Genomic DNA, 15,881 nt, shown 5'->3' with positions numbered 1-15,881 from the left:
TCCTGACCATATCTGTCGTCTCACTAAAGCACTCTATGGTTTGAAGCAAGCTCCTCGTGCCTGGCATGCCCGCCTTGCCTCTGCCCTTCGTGCTCATGGGTTTGTGTCGTCCACTGCTGACTCTTCATTATTCCTTCTACAGAAGCCAGAAGTCACTATGTATCTTTTGGTATATGTCGATGATATTATCCTTGTCAGCTCTTCTCAGTATGCTGCTGATGCTCTTGTCTGCTCTCTTGGTACTGATTTTGCGGTCAAAGATCTTGGGAAGCTTCACTACTTTCTTGGAGTTGAGGTCACTTCTCGTGCTGATGGTCTTGTTCTGACGCAGAAGAAGTACTCCTTGGATTTGTTGCAGCGAGCTGGTATGCTGAAGTGCAAACCGACTACCACACCCATGTCGTCTACCGACAAGATCACAGCTGTTGATGGTGAGCTTCTGTCTCCTGCGGATGCCACAGAGTACAGGAGCATTGTTGGTGGGCTTCAGTACTTGACGATCACGAGACTAGATATCTCTTATGCTGTTAATAGGGTTTGTCAGTATCTTCAGGCTCCTAGAGACACTCATTGGGCTGCTGTTAAACGCATTCTTCGTTATGTTCAGTTCACGGTGACCTTTGGGATGCATATTCGGCCGACTTCCTCTCGGGTTCTTTCGGCCTTCTCTGATGCAGATTGGGCTGGCAGCCCAGATGACAGATGATCCACGGGGGGTTATGTTGTGTTCTTTGGCTCTAATTTGATCGCCTGGAATGCTCGGAAACAGGTTACTGTGTCACGTAGTAGTACTGAAGCTGAGTATAAGGCTGTGGCTAATGCTACTGCAGAGATTATCTGGGTGCAGTCTTTGCTTCAGGAGTTGGGTTTGTCTCAACCGCAGCCTCCTATCCTTTGGTGTGATAACATCGGTGCTACATACCTTTCTGCAAATCCGGTATTTCATGCCCGAACGAAACACATTGAAGTTGACTATCACTTTATATGGGAACGTGTGTCGCAGAAGCAACTCCAGATCAAGTTCATCTCTTGTAAAGATCAACTTGCAGACATCTTCACTAAGCCTTTACCTCTACCACAGTTTGAGGCTTGTAGGCGCAATCAGTGGCGGAGCCAGGATTGGTGCAAGACCCGGGCCCAGATTTTTTTTTCAGCGCGGGGAAAAACTTAGCATCATAAGGACCTTAGAAAAGACTCCGTAAGAAACATACAGAATATGGTTCAATTGCACAATAAATTTAGAATTTAAACTCGATGCTTAATGATACAACAAAATTAATAAAACATGTCAACAGCAATAAAGAACAGGACGGGCCAATGTAACTGAAATAGCTATCCCGTTTGTTTCTATATATCAGATGTTTTATTACCCAGACAAACAACATATTGAGTACTCAGTACTACACCACATTGCTGAACATAGATAGTAACAAGAAATTTTCACCGCAAAATCATAAGCTCCGCAAGCATTCCCCCACAATAAACGTGCAATCCCTTAAAAAACAATACATACCCAATTTACAGGCCGGTAAAGGGGGAGAAAGGCTGCTTCATGTCGCCGCCCATCTCTTCTCCCGTTCCTTGAATCACACACGCAAACTGACGCTAGAATTCCCACAACGGAAGGCATATCAAATGACACGTGGCCCAAAATCGAACAGAAACGAAGGGAGCTCTCCTTCAAATACCTGTTTCATGGTCAGAGCTTCAGAATCGGTCGAGGGGTGCTGCCGTGCTGGGGATTGAGGAGGCTCAGGGAGCGCGGCCAGTGACATACGATGGACGACGACTGCAGCCAACAGCCGTGGGCTGGGGCCGCACACTCGCGCGGGCCGACAGGACTAGGCGAGCAACCAGGGTGCTCAGAACTGGGGAGGTCGGGATGACGGCTGGTAGAAGACGACGGCGGAACTGGAACAGCCGAGCAGGGAGGCGGCGGCGCGGCGCGACCGCACGAGCGTTGGAGGTTGCGATCTAGGTCGTGCATGGGTTGTGCCCGTCCGTGCGTGCAGTGGCCGAGAGCTGCGTGGATCGTTCATCAGTGTGAGCGAGTAGGCCTGGGCCTTCGTCCGTGTTTGGCTGTACCCCGGGCCTATACGAAAACTAGAAGAACACTCGTGCGTTGCAACGGGGCCACATTAAATTTAAGAGTTTAATATCAATTATGTTAATATTATATTTAATATACTCATACATATCAAGTAACATTGGCGACTTTTTTACTATCAAATTCTCACACACACACACTCTCCCTCCCTCCTCCTCACTCTCTCTCCCCCTATCCCTCTCTCTCTCTCTAACACACACACATATCCATCTTACTGGGTACGGGACCATAATCCATCTATTTCACACGCACACGCGCTAGTACATAACAATATGGATTATAAAACAGGTTCAAGGTAGTAACAAGGATTTTTCTCATGCATTAATAAACAAATGTTCTGCACTGAAGACAAGATAAACAATTCTCAAAGTGCATCAGAGCATCACAGAACATTACTGGCAAGATAAATGCACGATGTATCGGAACTGCTCGGATGAACCGGAACAGAGCCAACATATATCATCCTAGACAAACGCAACATCAACCATTTACCTTGGTACTTTAGGGACCGACAGGAGGATGCATGTAGAAACGCTTATTGCCTGCGAATCCACAGTCAGAGAGAGAATTTGGAACCCATTCCCATCACCAACTGATAAAGAAAGCATGTAAGAAAATTGATATCGGGCCAACTTGGATCTTCGGTGATTGTCCGCCGGTATGGAGAATTTAGGAGGGTGGGTGCAGGGAGTGGCCTTGTGGATGATGGATGGAGGCGCGGAGGGATGTGGTCGCCGGAAGGTCGAAAGCGGACAGGGTCGGGCACGTTAGGTGGAGCCGGTGGTGCGCGACAACCGGAGGCGGCCCAATCGTGGGCGGCGAACCGACGATAGCCTCGGCCCATCTCTCGACGCAGCGAAGATAGAGAGGGCGGCACTGCCGGTGCTCGAGGCCGCCGCTCGGCACCATCTACATCGAGGGGAAAGAGAGGCGAGAAAGAGATAAGGTGGTGCGGGGCTAGGGATTGTGGAGGAGGGTGGGGGTGTGCGATTTGAATGGATGGTTCTGCCCACCATTTTCTTGTACGTGGCGGTGGAGACGGCGGCGTCCAGCCATGCAGGCGAGGCATGGGTCGAGCCGGGCACACGGCGAGGCGCAGTAGCAGAGGCGGGGGCGATTTTTTGCTACTGAGATGCATGGTGTGGGATTGATCGTTCATGTTCTCTTTTCCTTTTTAACGGGAGATGGATGCGATTTTTTCACGAGGGGAGAGATGCGACCACGTACAGATTCCATAATAAATTAATTAGGTCCATAACGGGAATTCTTTACAATGCGTTAAGATTTACGTGTTAGTTTTCTTAATAAAGAAATGCACTGATGTAGGGATCGATTGATTCGGGTAAGGAAAGATAGATTCGTGGTCTTTTGTATGTTAGGAAATTAGTGGTTTGCAAGGAAAGAGTGGAGAGAAAAAGAACCAATGCGACCACGTATAGATTCCATAATAAATTAATTAGGTCCATAACGGGATTTGTTTACAATGCGTTAAGATTTACGTGTTAGTTTTCTTAATAAAGAAATGCACTGATGTAGGGCGCGATTGGTTTGAGTAAGGAAAGATAGATTCGTGATCTTTTGTATGTTAGGAAATTATTGGTTTGCAAGGAAAGAGTGGAGAGAAAAAGAACCAGTGGAGGTGGCAGGAGGACAAAAATAAACCATACGAGGCTACCAACTGCTCCATTAGGAGTAGAGATTGTGAAAATAACGTGCGACGACGACTTAGCGAGCGGATCCCCTTAAAAAAGACATAGCGAGCAGATTCCCTTAAAACTGGTAGGAATGGATACGATTGATGACATTGATAAATAGTGGTGAATATTGGCCTAATTTACTATCATCATGCATGGAAACGAATCATCAAGAAAAAGAATACTTCCTATTACTACACTCATAGGAAGCTTCCTAATCTCTGCTACCAAACAGTTTTTGCCCAAACAAGGAAGGAAAGTTATGGACGTGATTCGAAAGGAAACAAACGTTATGAAGATTAATTAATTTAGATTTGATCTTTAGAGATTGATTGTGAATGATTCTTTTACATAAAGACATTACTAAATAATTTGCGTCAGTATGAAAAGTTCTGATCCGTTCAGTTTTTTTTGTTGTGTGAGAGGGTGAAGTGAAAATAAACCGATGAAGTGTGGGAGGAGACGAAAAAAATCTACGACGGTTAACCTACGAAAAAACCCGGACGAAAGTGGTGGGACGAAAAAAAACCTGGAAGCGAGACTATCAACTGCTCCATTAAGAGTAGAGATCTACCTAGGTAATAGCTAGTAAAAAAAACCACGCCCCGGGCCAGGGCCCTAGGTGCCCAGGGCCTGGCTCGCCCCTGGGCGCAATCTTACCCTTCTCAGTTCTTTAGAAAGTGGCTAAGATTGAGGAAGGGTATTAGGCTATGTATAGCTTCTATATTTATGTACGTATATTGGGACGCGGAGGAATTGATCCCGAGCACACAGGCTCTCGGAATCTGTCTCGCCCAATATAACGTCGTGATTCGTTTTGTGTAAGAGATGGGGCCGGTGTCAGGAGCATCAGACAGCGTTTCAGGAGCATCAGACAGCGTGGAAATGAGTAGGAAAAGGAGAAAAATCTCCTGGCCGGTGGACCTGAAGTGCGTGGTTATTCGAGGCCGTGGAGATTGGGCGTCAGAGCCGTGGCTCGAGACCTGCGCGAAATTCTGGTCCGTGATTCAAGCGTGGAAACGACGTCATTGTGTTGCAGCAAATGCAAACGTGGGGTAGGTGGATCGAGCTGCCTCATACCTCCACCATCTCCTGGTCTGGTCTGGTATTATCGAGAACGGCTCGGCGGCGGCGGCTCCATCCCTTAGGGTTGCGGTGAGGCAGCTCCGACGGCCATGGAGTTCTTGATGCAGCCAGTCAACAGGTGCGACTCTTGCCCCTTGTGACTGCCCTAGGTTGATTTGGGTTTGTAGTTCTTGCAAGATCTTATTTTTTTTCTTGCCGTGGGTGTGTTCGTGCAGTAGAACTTTTGATAGAGGAAGTGAATGACAGCGACATACCTATGGAGCCTCTTAGCCATCCGGTTCTATCGATGCCGGGCGGGGAGTTGCCGGCAGCCAGTGCAACAGGTGCAGATGCGCTCATCTGCTCGGCGACTGCTGTGGGAACAGGCGAGGGTGCAGACCGGCCACAAGCATCTGAACACTCAATAGAACAAGTTGATCCATAGGCTCCGGGATGGACACAGAGGTATGGTCGCCTGCGACGCCCTGTATACATTACCTAAATTTGTAGATTAGTACAGTTGTTGAAACTGGATTCAGCACGCGGATGCAGGTTGTTTCTTGCATGGACTGAATAAGTAGGCATGTTTGCTGTCAGTAAACCCTTTCAAAAAACTAGTTCAGATAATTGAAAACAGAGCATGCAATTCATGAATAGAGATATGGCGTATAAATTATATGTGTGTACACTGTACCAATTGAAATGATGAATTCTCTTAGATTAAACTGCTATTAATGGGGTACATGTGAATCTAATTACGAATGCATTTCTGTGCTGATGGAAAAATCAGGGTCCAGGTGAGAATGTCATTGTGCCAAAAATAGGGATCAGCTTCGATACACTTGGAGAGGCATACGATTTTTACAATTTGTACTCCTGGGAGAAAGGACTTGGAATCAGATATGGGAAGAGCAGACTAAATGTCAACAGGACAAAGTGCAAGAAGTGTGGTGTTGAAGGGCACCGCAGGAACAACTGCCACAAAGCGGCTGAGCTGAGGCTTAAGATGTGATCGTATGAGCCTTTGTACAATGTTAATCTAGACATTGTTCTGTATTTTTATGGATCAGAATGGTTTCTCCATCTCTGCATTAACCAGCTCTAAAGATTGCTCTCTTGCCCGTGTCGTTCCTGTTCAGGTAAATCTAAGTTTATTGCTAAATGATTGTAGAACCAGAAGTGCATATGCAGACATTCATGGCTTCTGCATTTTCAGGAAGATGCAGATTCGGAGCCTTCGGTGAATCAAGGAGCAGAATCCCAGCTCAGCGAACCTGACGCTTCAATTGTTTCTTCGGTTTCAGAGAATGTAAGCAACTAATTCATTGGATTGGACTTGCACCCGTGCTTACTGATTAGTATTACCTCGTATGATATGAAGGCAGGGGAAGCAGGCTTAGAGACGCATGCCGGTGAGGTAGCAGTCATGCACCCCGCTGTTGCAGATGCAGTAGAGGGGTGCGGCAACCATGATCCCGAAGCTGGTTGGAAGATGGTCAACACTTCAGATGCTGAGTAGGAAGGAGCCACGGGACAGGCTTCAGAATCAGTGATGGAGGAGGATGCTGTTGAAGAGAGCACCGTGTCGGTTGCCAAGCGACGTAGGATTATGTAGGGATCTGTAGTTAGCCACGTGTAATAGGGGAGCAGTGCAGGCAAAGACGTCTTTGCCGTTTTAGGCTGGTCACAATGGTCAAGAACATAAGCTAGTAACTTACACACTTCCCTAGACTATGTTACTATCTCCATAGTGGGTAGGAACATCTATGTAGTGTCATGCAACTATGTATTTATTAGGTTATAGACTCATTGTTTCTTGGAGTGTGTGATGTTCGGGTAACTTAGCTACTCCCTCCGTTCAGGTGCATAGGGCATCTAACGAAAATCAGCTATTCCAAATGTATAAGTCGTGTAGCTATTAATTCAATCTCGTTATCCTCCAACGCCTCGTATGCCTCATATCCATACGCAGCCCGCTGTGATTAATTTCCCTGGAAAATTATGCATGCACGCCCCCTACCAATCGGGCTTCATGCAAAAGTCAAAACGACCCCACTATATTAATTAGCAATTGATTGCTGTATACAAATCCATTTAAGAGGAAGAAAGGGGAGCGGTGATTGGTTGGAGTCATAGTCCGATTTACTTTTTCTCGACCAATCTCTTTGCGCCTAAATTAATGTGCTTTTTCTTAGATGCCCTATGCACCTGGACGGAGGGAGTAGTTACTCCCTCCGTCTAGGTGTGTAAGTCACATTAGAAGGTGCATCACGACCTAGATACAAGCTGATTGGAGGAGAAGAAAAATTTGGACCGGTCCTTCTTTCAATCAAAACGTTGATTTCCTTCTTCTAAACATAGCATTTAATCGCAACAATTAAGAGAATGACGTATTAACTACCATGCATGCCCACGTGCTTCTAGCATGCAAAGCCGCATTGATTTCTCGCCTAATCAACGCATAGACATGCTGCATGCATTGGTCATTGCCTGAGAAAAAAAGGGCAGAGGGGCTTTTGCTGGAAGATAACGAGGTATAGGAGGTAAAGCTGGCTGGCGAACAAGGCTGGGAGGGAACGGAGATGAGAAATTAATGAACGACGCCTAAACGTTTTGGGAAAATTTGATTTTCGTAAGGTGACTTACACACCTAGACGGAGGGAGTACCACAAGCACCTCTCTCTTCATTAAATACGTGCCACATAAGCAAAGTTGTATTGGAGTGTGTGATGTTACTCATAAGTTCCTCCCCACTGTGACCGGATCCGGCTTGCCTGCTCCCTTCTCATGCTCCCGTCCGTGCTCCCACTTCATCCTACGGCTGTTATTTTCTCTTTTTCTTTTCTAATCTAATCATCTCCCCCCCCCCCCCTGATTTTCAGGGGGTGGGGCCGGGCTTTATTTTCTTCCAATCAAATCAAGCCACGTACGCGGGAGCACGGATGGGAGCACGGGGAGGGAGCAGGCAAGTCTCGTCCACTGTGACCAGCCTTAAGCATGCGCATGACTTAATTAAAGACCAAATCTTAGTTGGAAGTGGTGGCCCGTTCCTGCCGGCGCATAAAGAAATGGCATGCTAGCCCGTGCATGGACGCATTAGGGAGGGGTGAGCAGTAAGTACTGGCTGTCACATGGGCCATGCAGTGGTTAGGCAGCATGAACAAACGATTTGTTTACTGTTCCGAGTAGTAGTAGTAGAGCTACAAATTTTTGTGATGAGTTAACCACTGGGAATATGGACCTGCATAAATAGATGAGAACCGTGCCGGAGGAGATTGCTTGGTCGCTCCAACGGGTAAATGCATTAAATGACTGTAGGTGCTGTCGCCGTTCGTCCAGAATCTCGTTCGAGACGGCTCATATCATGGCGGAATTTCTGATCCGCGACGCATAAATTCTGTCCCGCGACAGACCTGGCTAACGGATCCTCTATTGGTTCCGACAGCTGGGCCATGGCCATGCAACGGAAATTCCAGCTGTAAATAGCGAACCAAACCAGCCCATCTCGAGAGAAGCGTGTGGTAAAGATAAAGAGACCACTGCAGCTCATGATCACATTAGCACTTTCGCGTATATTGTACCTATTGTAACACACCCATTATATATATGAGATAAGCCACCCCTAGAGGGTTGTGCTGGTTCCCCCAAACTTATTGTCTTACACACACCAAAATTTACTGGGCTCTCGCTGGACTTCAACATGTATACTATTTTGAAGGTAATTGAAATACAGTGTTGTATGCCATAATACAAATCGACTTTCAGTTTCTGATTTGTTTTTGTTGTGTTTGTTTGGTGTGCAAACTGAAATTATGGCGCCAAAAATTACTATATTTGTCATAAAATTATGGCATGATCTGATCAAATAGTTCCCCATATATAATGAGTTCAGTGAGAGAGTTCAACAGCCCTTTCAAAATTTAGGCACAATTCCTCAGTACCATCACAAGGTTCACCAAATGGAAAACACGGTTCTGCTCATCACTGACATGTGCAGTACAGTTATCTGCCTGTGCACGATATTCACAAGGCTGAGAAGCGCGAAGAAGCAGCAGGATCAGAAGACTGAAGTGCAGGTTATTTACCTTCAAAATAGTATACACAAAGTTCAGCATCCAGATATACACGGACGCCACAGCCTCCATACTTTACGACAAAACTTAGCCCACTGGAGAATTACACAATCCAGTTACTGAGCATTGGCAGGGACTTCATGGTCCGAGAAAATCGACGTGTCCTCAGAGTGCACTGAATCTCTATGGATCCTCTTCTGCAGGTTCTCCAGGCTCGCGACGCGTCGCAAAGGGGCCGGCCTTGAGGTCATCTCTTCCCCATTGGGCAAAGGGGTTGCTACCTCTGAGAGGTCATGTTTGATCATATCGTCTTCAAGTAAACCCTGGAGGAAATGGCTCATGCTTTCCTCTGCGGGAGCAGCATCAGCAGAAGCTGCAACAGATACACATGAAGCCAAGGGCGCCCTGTTTGACGTAGTGGAGAACATCAAGCTTGCCCCAGTTACTCTCCTGACAGCTTCTTCAGCTATATTCACCTGAACACAAGTACATACTTTGTTAACATAGAAAAGAAAAGAAAATTATGGCACTAGTTACATTTGGTTTATTGACCCTGTTTCAGATAATATAAAGCAAGCTGTATCTCACTAGCACCTCATCTCGACTATTTTTGTAGAATCTAAGTATTAGCTACTGCCAACGTTTTGGAAAGAGAAAAAAAACAGCTTATACATAGCACCTCATCTAGACTATTTTTGTAGAATCTAAGTATAAGCTACTGCCAACGTTTTGGAAAGAAAAAAAACAGTTTATACACATAGGGGTAACATACGTCTGATTTAGAAAACATAAGTTTCTGTATATACATGTTTGTGAATACAATATTGAAATATGCCTGGTGTTTGCAGAGAAAAGACAACAAGTAATGGCTGTAAAATGGATGTTCTAGAAACACCTTTACCAAGACATAAATACAGAGTTTGGCATGTACTCACACACAAGCAGTAACAAATGTATGTATGATTGTGCCTGTTTGGACTCCTCAGGTGCGGTATGAGACAGAACACCCTCCCATAAGGACCAAAACCACAGGCTTAATGAGACACACTCTCTGAGCATTGCAACATGGTATGAGCGCTTTTTTATATTTTGTTTCGTTTTTACAACACCCACACCTGTAAGAAAACATTGTTATTCTTGACACCAAAAAATTAAAAGAATAGAAGAGAGTGAAACATAGAACTAAACTACTCCTTGTTCACTAATGGAAGAGGATAGTACCTGCCTGCCTCCTTATGAGAATGGCAAACTCAAACCCAAAATGGCAATGTAATCTTTAATAGTACAGTTAGGAATAGGAAGTTACAAATGATGCTAAACAAGGAATGTCAAATCCCAGATCGCTTTAATTGCCATGCATGGGTTCTCCAAAGAAAAGAAAGCACATCAACCATGGTCTGTGCAGAGCCTAAAAAAGTAACTAGTAATGACACATATGATGCACAATATTATGCCATGGCTATAATCAACAGATTCACTAGCACAGACCTTCAAATAGTTACAGCAGGTTGCAGGATGCAGTTAAGAGTTATCAAGAGAAGGATATACCTTTCTCCTCATAGTCTCAATATCAACTGTAAGATTCCTGTTGCCAAGGAAAGCTTCCTTGTATTTCTGAGTCATGTCAGTCAGGCGCTTTAGCAAAGATGCATTATCAGCTCTTAACTGGGTAACCTAGATGACAGTGCAGTAATTAGCATGGCCGGCCTAACTTCAGTTGAGTTTCAAACATCGTTAGGCACAATTTCAAACCTGTGATTCTATATCATTTTGGTGGGCTTGCTTCCTTTTCCTTGACCTCCTGGCAGATTCTCGATTTGACAGCATCCTGATCATAGAATTAAAACAGAGAAAATTCAGCATGGCAAACATTGCACTAGTTTTCCAACATGGCACAATGGTAAGGAATTTACTTGAAACTAACCAAGTACGAAACTACAGCCTCCTGCTATTTGAGACTTTGGTGGGATTGGTTTAAATTTAAAAAACAAGGCCATTTCTAGTTTTATAGTGAAATATGTTGGGTGTGTAAAAAATAATCTGGTACCACACAAGCATATATGTTTGGAGGGATTGGATCTTCTATGGTACCCTCTGCCTTTTCACTTGTCCTGAACCATTCAACTGGCAGGGCAAGGAAAGAGATCAAGATATATTATATCCTTGCAAGATAAACTAATTTCTTGCCCCATTACTATCAAGTATTTGTTTCCAACTAGATAACTGAATATTGTTAAAAGGTGAAAGCAGATATTTCTGGATGACAATTTCTGGTGACAGCAGAACATAATGTTCGCATGATACCATTAGAAACTTATAATGATTAAAGTTGATGCTTTGTACTGCATGTTGAAGATAATGGTGATGAGAAAAAGTCTGCAGTACCTCTTCACGCGCTTGGCACTGGCAGGGTCTGTATTTTCCTCGAGATCCCCATCATCATCATCTGACTGCTCCTTTGATGTACAACTATTAGCTGGCTTTCCTTGAACAACAGTACCGTCACCTATGCACAGAAGTAAATAACAAAAAGGCTTAATGAGGATGCACACAAGAGTTAGAAGTTCTAATGGTACAAAAAATGCCTAGTTCCGTATCACGCTTGTAGGTGCTCTTCTAAAACAGATACTATGATGTGAAAATATGTCTAGACTCTAGACATGGTCAGAATGCAAACTGGTGTCAACAAGAATGCTTCTCTGATGCAATTGCCAGTATTCAGCATCCATGAAACGGGATCAAAATATCCATTTATCATCTTTTACATATTTGATCTCAACAATATTATATATATTTTAGCTCTTTTCTCCAGACATGTCAACATGGCACCATATTGCCAAAGCAAGAGTGAAAATTTCTCCCCATTTTGCTGGATTCTCTGGACAACAGTTAACCTACTCTACAGAAACTGCTAGTGACATTTGCCTCTTCTGCTGATTCAGGAGTGCTAGAAGCCAGAGAGCACCAAATAAAAAGGCACCTAATGTTCAGAGGTGGATTTGATATATAACATTCACTCTAGCAGAACTGCAGAATACTGTCAACCTAAACTGTACTTTGTCAATTACTGCCTTTTGATTACTTCCTGTTGCGAAGTTACTTGGACTTAAATGAATGTGAATATCGAAGTTCGTTCATACATACCATCAAAAGAAGCTTGAGAAACCAATGGCGAAGTGTCCGAAGCTTGTGAATTGAGGCAGTTCAAAGAAGATTCTTGAGGTTTAGCTTCCTGAAATCAAATTACAGGCAAAATTAGCTCATGGACATCACACTTAGATGGCATTTGGCAGAGCACACTGCAAAATCTAATTTGATTGATGAGGAATGCAAAATCACACATATCGCCCGGACGGTTACCGATTATAATAAACCGTAAGTTTCAATTGAATCAATGGGTAAATGTGGATAAGAGAAATACTGATGTGAGATATGAAATGGTAGAAAACTAGGGATGATTGATTCAGCCACTCATCTACGATCGGCTACTAACAGGCACAAAGCGTGAATTGAATGGTGTAGGAGAATTAAAGCAAAGAATTATGTCATTACGTGCTTGCGTGTCACTCTCAGTAAAATATCAGAACATACTTTTTTTTCCATATCAGACATGAAAAAGATTGGAGAACCCAATTGTTTCAGACTGTCCGACAACATCAAATCATTTAATTATATAGTCATCTGTGGTCGACCATATTCCATCAGAATATACTCATTATCTGTATATGTGGTTGAAACAAGTCATCTACCCTCCTAGAAACATGTTACATGTCACATGTCAGTATGTCACACTAAAACCAACTGTGATCCTATCCTATGCACCAAGATTCCCCTGAGAATCAAGGAAACTAGGATTCTTCTCCCCTCGCCTTCATTCAGGAATAAGAGGCACATCATTATCATTTTTGTTTCGTGCGGATTCCTGGCCAGAGAATAATACTCAACTGGTACAATTTTCATGTAAATTATAACAGTAACAAATCTAGCGCATTAGTATAGCAGCAATTCGGCCAGTAAGGCAATTGTACTTGGAAAACTGAACTGGTCAGGTTGTTCATCAGAACTCAAAAGACTGAAGCAGATCCGTGTGGTGTTTTCTTGTAAACAAAAAATTGCTGGACAACTCTTCTAAGAGGGATCTGCGGTGGAATTAGTAGAGCTTTATGAAACGCTCCAGATCGACCTAAAACTCAGTCAGACCAGAAAGGAATTGACCGTACCATAGTCTTGGCCACGGCGGCGCAGTACAGTTGCAGCTTCCTCTTCAGCACCGCGGCGTACTCCCCGGGATCTCCGCCGGCGCGGGCACAGTTCAGCTCCACCACCTCGTCGCCGCTGCACTCCATTCTCTAAATAGCTGCTCTGTTTTCCCACCCTTGATAATAGCAGTTCTATTCACAAGGGCAAAGAATTACTACACCGGGACAGCGGGAACTGGGAGCGAGTGAATCGCAAAACTGAAGCTTGGGAACAAGAAGGATGGTGGAGATGGAGGCGGCGAGGGGGGAGGGTTTATAGCGGCGGTGGAGGGGACGGGGAGTCGCTGTCTCGGCGGCGCTGTCCATGTGTTTCACTTCTCCGCCCTAAAAAAGATCTCAGGAGCCTACTTGCAAGCCAAGTGGCCAGAATCCGCTCCGGCGCGCTCCTGTCCACAAAATTTAGATCTTTCGTGTGGGGACCACAGTGTGTTTTTCATGGAAATTTACTGGCTCCGCTTCAAAATACATTGCTAGACACAAACATGGGTGGCGGCGAAGACCAAATCCATGACACATGCAATCTTAATGTTCAGAAAGCTTAATAAAGATCCGAAAGAGGACACATCCATACCCCAACTAATTGCTAGAGTAAGTGTATTCTATAAAAGTTACTTCTTTGGAGGGGATCTAGACAAATTACTTGTTAAGCAATATTGTAAAAGGCGAAAGAATAGTTCGCTTTGTGCTCACCACGCAGCAATTGCATCCCGGTCCCTCCCTCCCTCCCTCCCTCCCGCGCCGCCACCCGCGAGGCGGCCGGGGAGGGCGCCCCGATCTCCTCCGCTCGGCCCCCTCTCCCTCCCTACTCCCCCTCGCCGCCGCTGGAGGGCGTGGCCGGGCGAAAGCCCGGTCTGCGCAGGCGGCGGCGGGGCCTCCTTCGTCCCCTCGCGCGGGTGGTCAGGCGCGGGCCAGATCCGCCGGGCCTGGGCGCCGGACTGGTTGACGGGTGCGGCGGCACGGCGTGCTGCGGAGTGGTCGAGCTCCTGGCGGCGGTGCGGCGGGAGTCATGGTGGTGGTCCTCGCCTATTGGCGCGCGGGGCTGCTCCGGGGCGGCGGCGCGGGCATGTCCTGTGGGCGCGGCCTCGGCCTCCCCTGCTTGGCCGGCGGGTCTCGGTGGGGGGGGGGGGGCTCCTCCCTACTGAGATCTGGCTTGCGGGATCTTCCAGATCCCGGCAAGGATGGCGGCGACCCGTGCACGAGAGATGAAGGTCTTCGATCAGATCCGGGTGAAAACCTGCTATTGGCTATTGCCAAGGCCGGCGATGGCGACGCTGTCTGCGTCGTTCCCTTCCTGAAGGCATCGTCGTGGAGATGTTCAAGGCCACTCTCTGCTACCTCCGGGGGAAACCCTAGATCAGTAGATCGGATGGCGGCGGCTCTCTGGTGTCGTCTTCCCCCCTGGGGGCGTCATTCTTGGAGGTGCACACGGGCTCGAGGGACTAGAGGACGGCGACGTTGGTGGAGCGGTGCTTCATCTTTCACATTGATGATGGCGGATCTCGGCGGCATGGTGCTGTGGAGACTCGGCGTCTGATGCGCGGAGATGGACTCGTGCAGGAGGAGGAAGCTGTCTGGCGTCATGGGGACGTCGATGGCAGACTGGCCAGACAAGGTAGAAGCCTCAATTTGATCTGAAGACGGACCTGTGGAAGATGGCGGCGACGACACACGAGTGCGTCTGACCGGATTGCGCCCCAGACCCAGTATGTGGCTCGGCTGGGGTTACCGAATGAGTTTCGGCTTCCGGCTTTTGATGTTAGGCTTAGGTGAGTGGTTTGGGTAGTGGCCCAGCTAGCACCCCCTCATCATATTGGATAGGAGTAGCGGCACATGTTGCCAAGATGGTGGATTCAGACACATTGTTGTAATACTTTGTATGGTTATCGAGAATAATCAATAAAGTGGCCGTATGCATCTCCCAGATGTAGAGGCCGGGGGTCATCCTCCTTTAAAAAAAAAGCAATATTGTAAAATAATCTTGATCTTTTATGCTCTATCCGAATGGTGCAGTATGGGGCCAGGACATACATATTTTATGGCTATCCAACAACCGAAGCCTAAAAATCAAGGAGAGACAACTGTCATTGTCAAATTATTTTGCCTCCCCAAGTTGCAAAAAATATCTGAGGCCAAGTTGCATACACTGCTAGCCAAGTGGGCAGAATCTATGCACGTTCCTGGTTGTGGACCTTTCTCCTCCGGGACCCACAGGCCACAGCGTATCTTTAACTTGGCTGGGAGGCTAGCCAGCTCAGCGGGCAGTGCGATCCACCGAACATGCTCCGCGGCTGATATTTTTCCTGGGTTTTTTCGATATTTTTCTGGGTTGAGTACACGTCGGACACTACCGAGTGCGCCGCTCGTTCCTATCCACACGATGACACGAACCAGATATTATTTTATTATATGTCAGCATCTCGCTAGACGTCGGAATTTTATTTGATGCTGATGGCTGGGCACCACGAAGCTTCATGGCGGTTCGGTGTGCAAAGTAGGCAAATAGAAAGATGGAACGAGTTTCCTAAAAAGAAAGACCGAAATATTGCGATTTATTGTTTTGCTGCTTTTGTTGCATTGCAGCTGGGAAGCTTGGGGCATTTCTAACTCTTTCCCTATTTTTTTTAACTCTTTATAAAACCCTCCTAAAGTTGAGAAATTAAAAAATGTGGAACTAATCTTTTCT

General features: G+C 46.0%; 1 protein-coding gene and 2 long non-coding RNA genes across 4 annotated transcripts; 1 reads left to right on the top strand and 2 right to left on the bottom strand.

The window, feature by feature from the left end:
* Positions 1 to 1,513: 1,513 nt before the first annotated feature.
* LOC123115689 (uncharacterized) lies at positions 1,514 to 2,079 on the bottom strand. The gene is made up of 2 exons (XR_006456704.1): positions 1,689 to 2,079; positions 1,514 to 1,605 (listed from the first exon to the last, which is right to left on the bottom strand). It is a non-coding gene; the product is annotated as an uncharacterized lncRNA (long non-coding RNA).
* A 2,471-nt stretch (positions 2,080 to 4,550) lies between these two features.
* On the top strand, positions 4,551 to 6,852 carry LOC123115688 (uncharacterized). Of its 2 annotated transcripts, XR_006456703.1 has the most exons (5): positions 4,551 to 5,005; positions 5,103 to 5,331; positions 5,657 to 6,005; positions 6,083 to 6,175; positions 6,248 to 6,852. It is a non-coding gene; the product is annotated as an uncharacterized lncRNA (long non-coding RNA). The 2 variants fall into 2 exon arrangements; XR_006456702.1 differs by having other exon boundaries at positions 6,083 to 6,852.
* Positions 6,853 to 8,925: 2,073 nt separating this feature from the next.
* Positions 8,926 to 13,512, bottom strand: LOC123110445 (light-inducible protein CPRF2). Its single transcript, XM_044530960.1, has 6 exons — positions 13,160 to 13,512; positions 12,084 to 12,171; positions 11,325 to 11,445; positions 10,692 to 10,767; positions 10,488 to 10,613; positions 8,926 to 9,415 (listed from the first exon to the last, which is right to left on the bottom strand). Exons 1-6 carry the CDS (start codon positions 13,283 to 13,285, stop codon positions 9,056 to 9,058), a joined length of 897 nt encoding a protein of 298 aa, XP_044386895.1. The 5' UTR covers positions 13,286 to 13,512; the 3' UTR covers positions 8,926 to 9,055.
* Between the last annotated feature and the right edge of the window lie 2,369 nt (positions 13,513 to 15,881).

Source organism: Triticum aestivum, chromosome 5B (genome assembly GCF_018294505.1).
Source record: "Triticum aestivum cultivar Chinese Spring chromosome 5B, IWGSC CS RefSeq v2.1, whole genome shotgun sequence".
Classification (NCBI taxonomy): domain Eukaryota; kingdom Viridiplantae; phylum Streptophyta; class Magnoliopsida; order Poales; family Poaceae; genus Triticum; species Triticum aestivum.
Note: the sequence above shows the minus strand (reverse complement) of the source record. Positions and strands in the feature narration are given on the sequence as shown.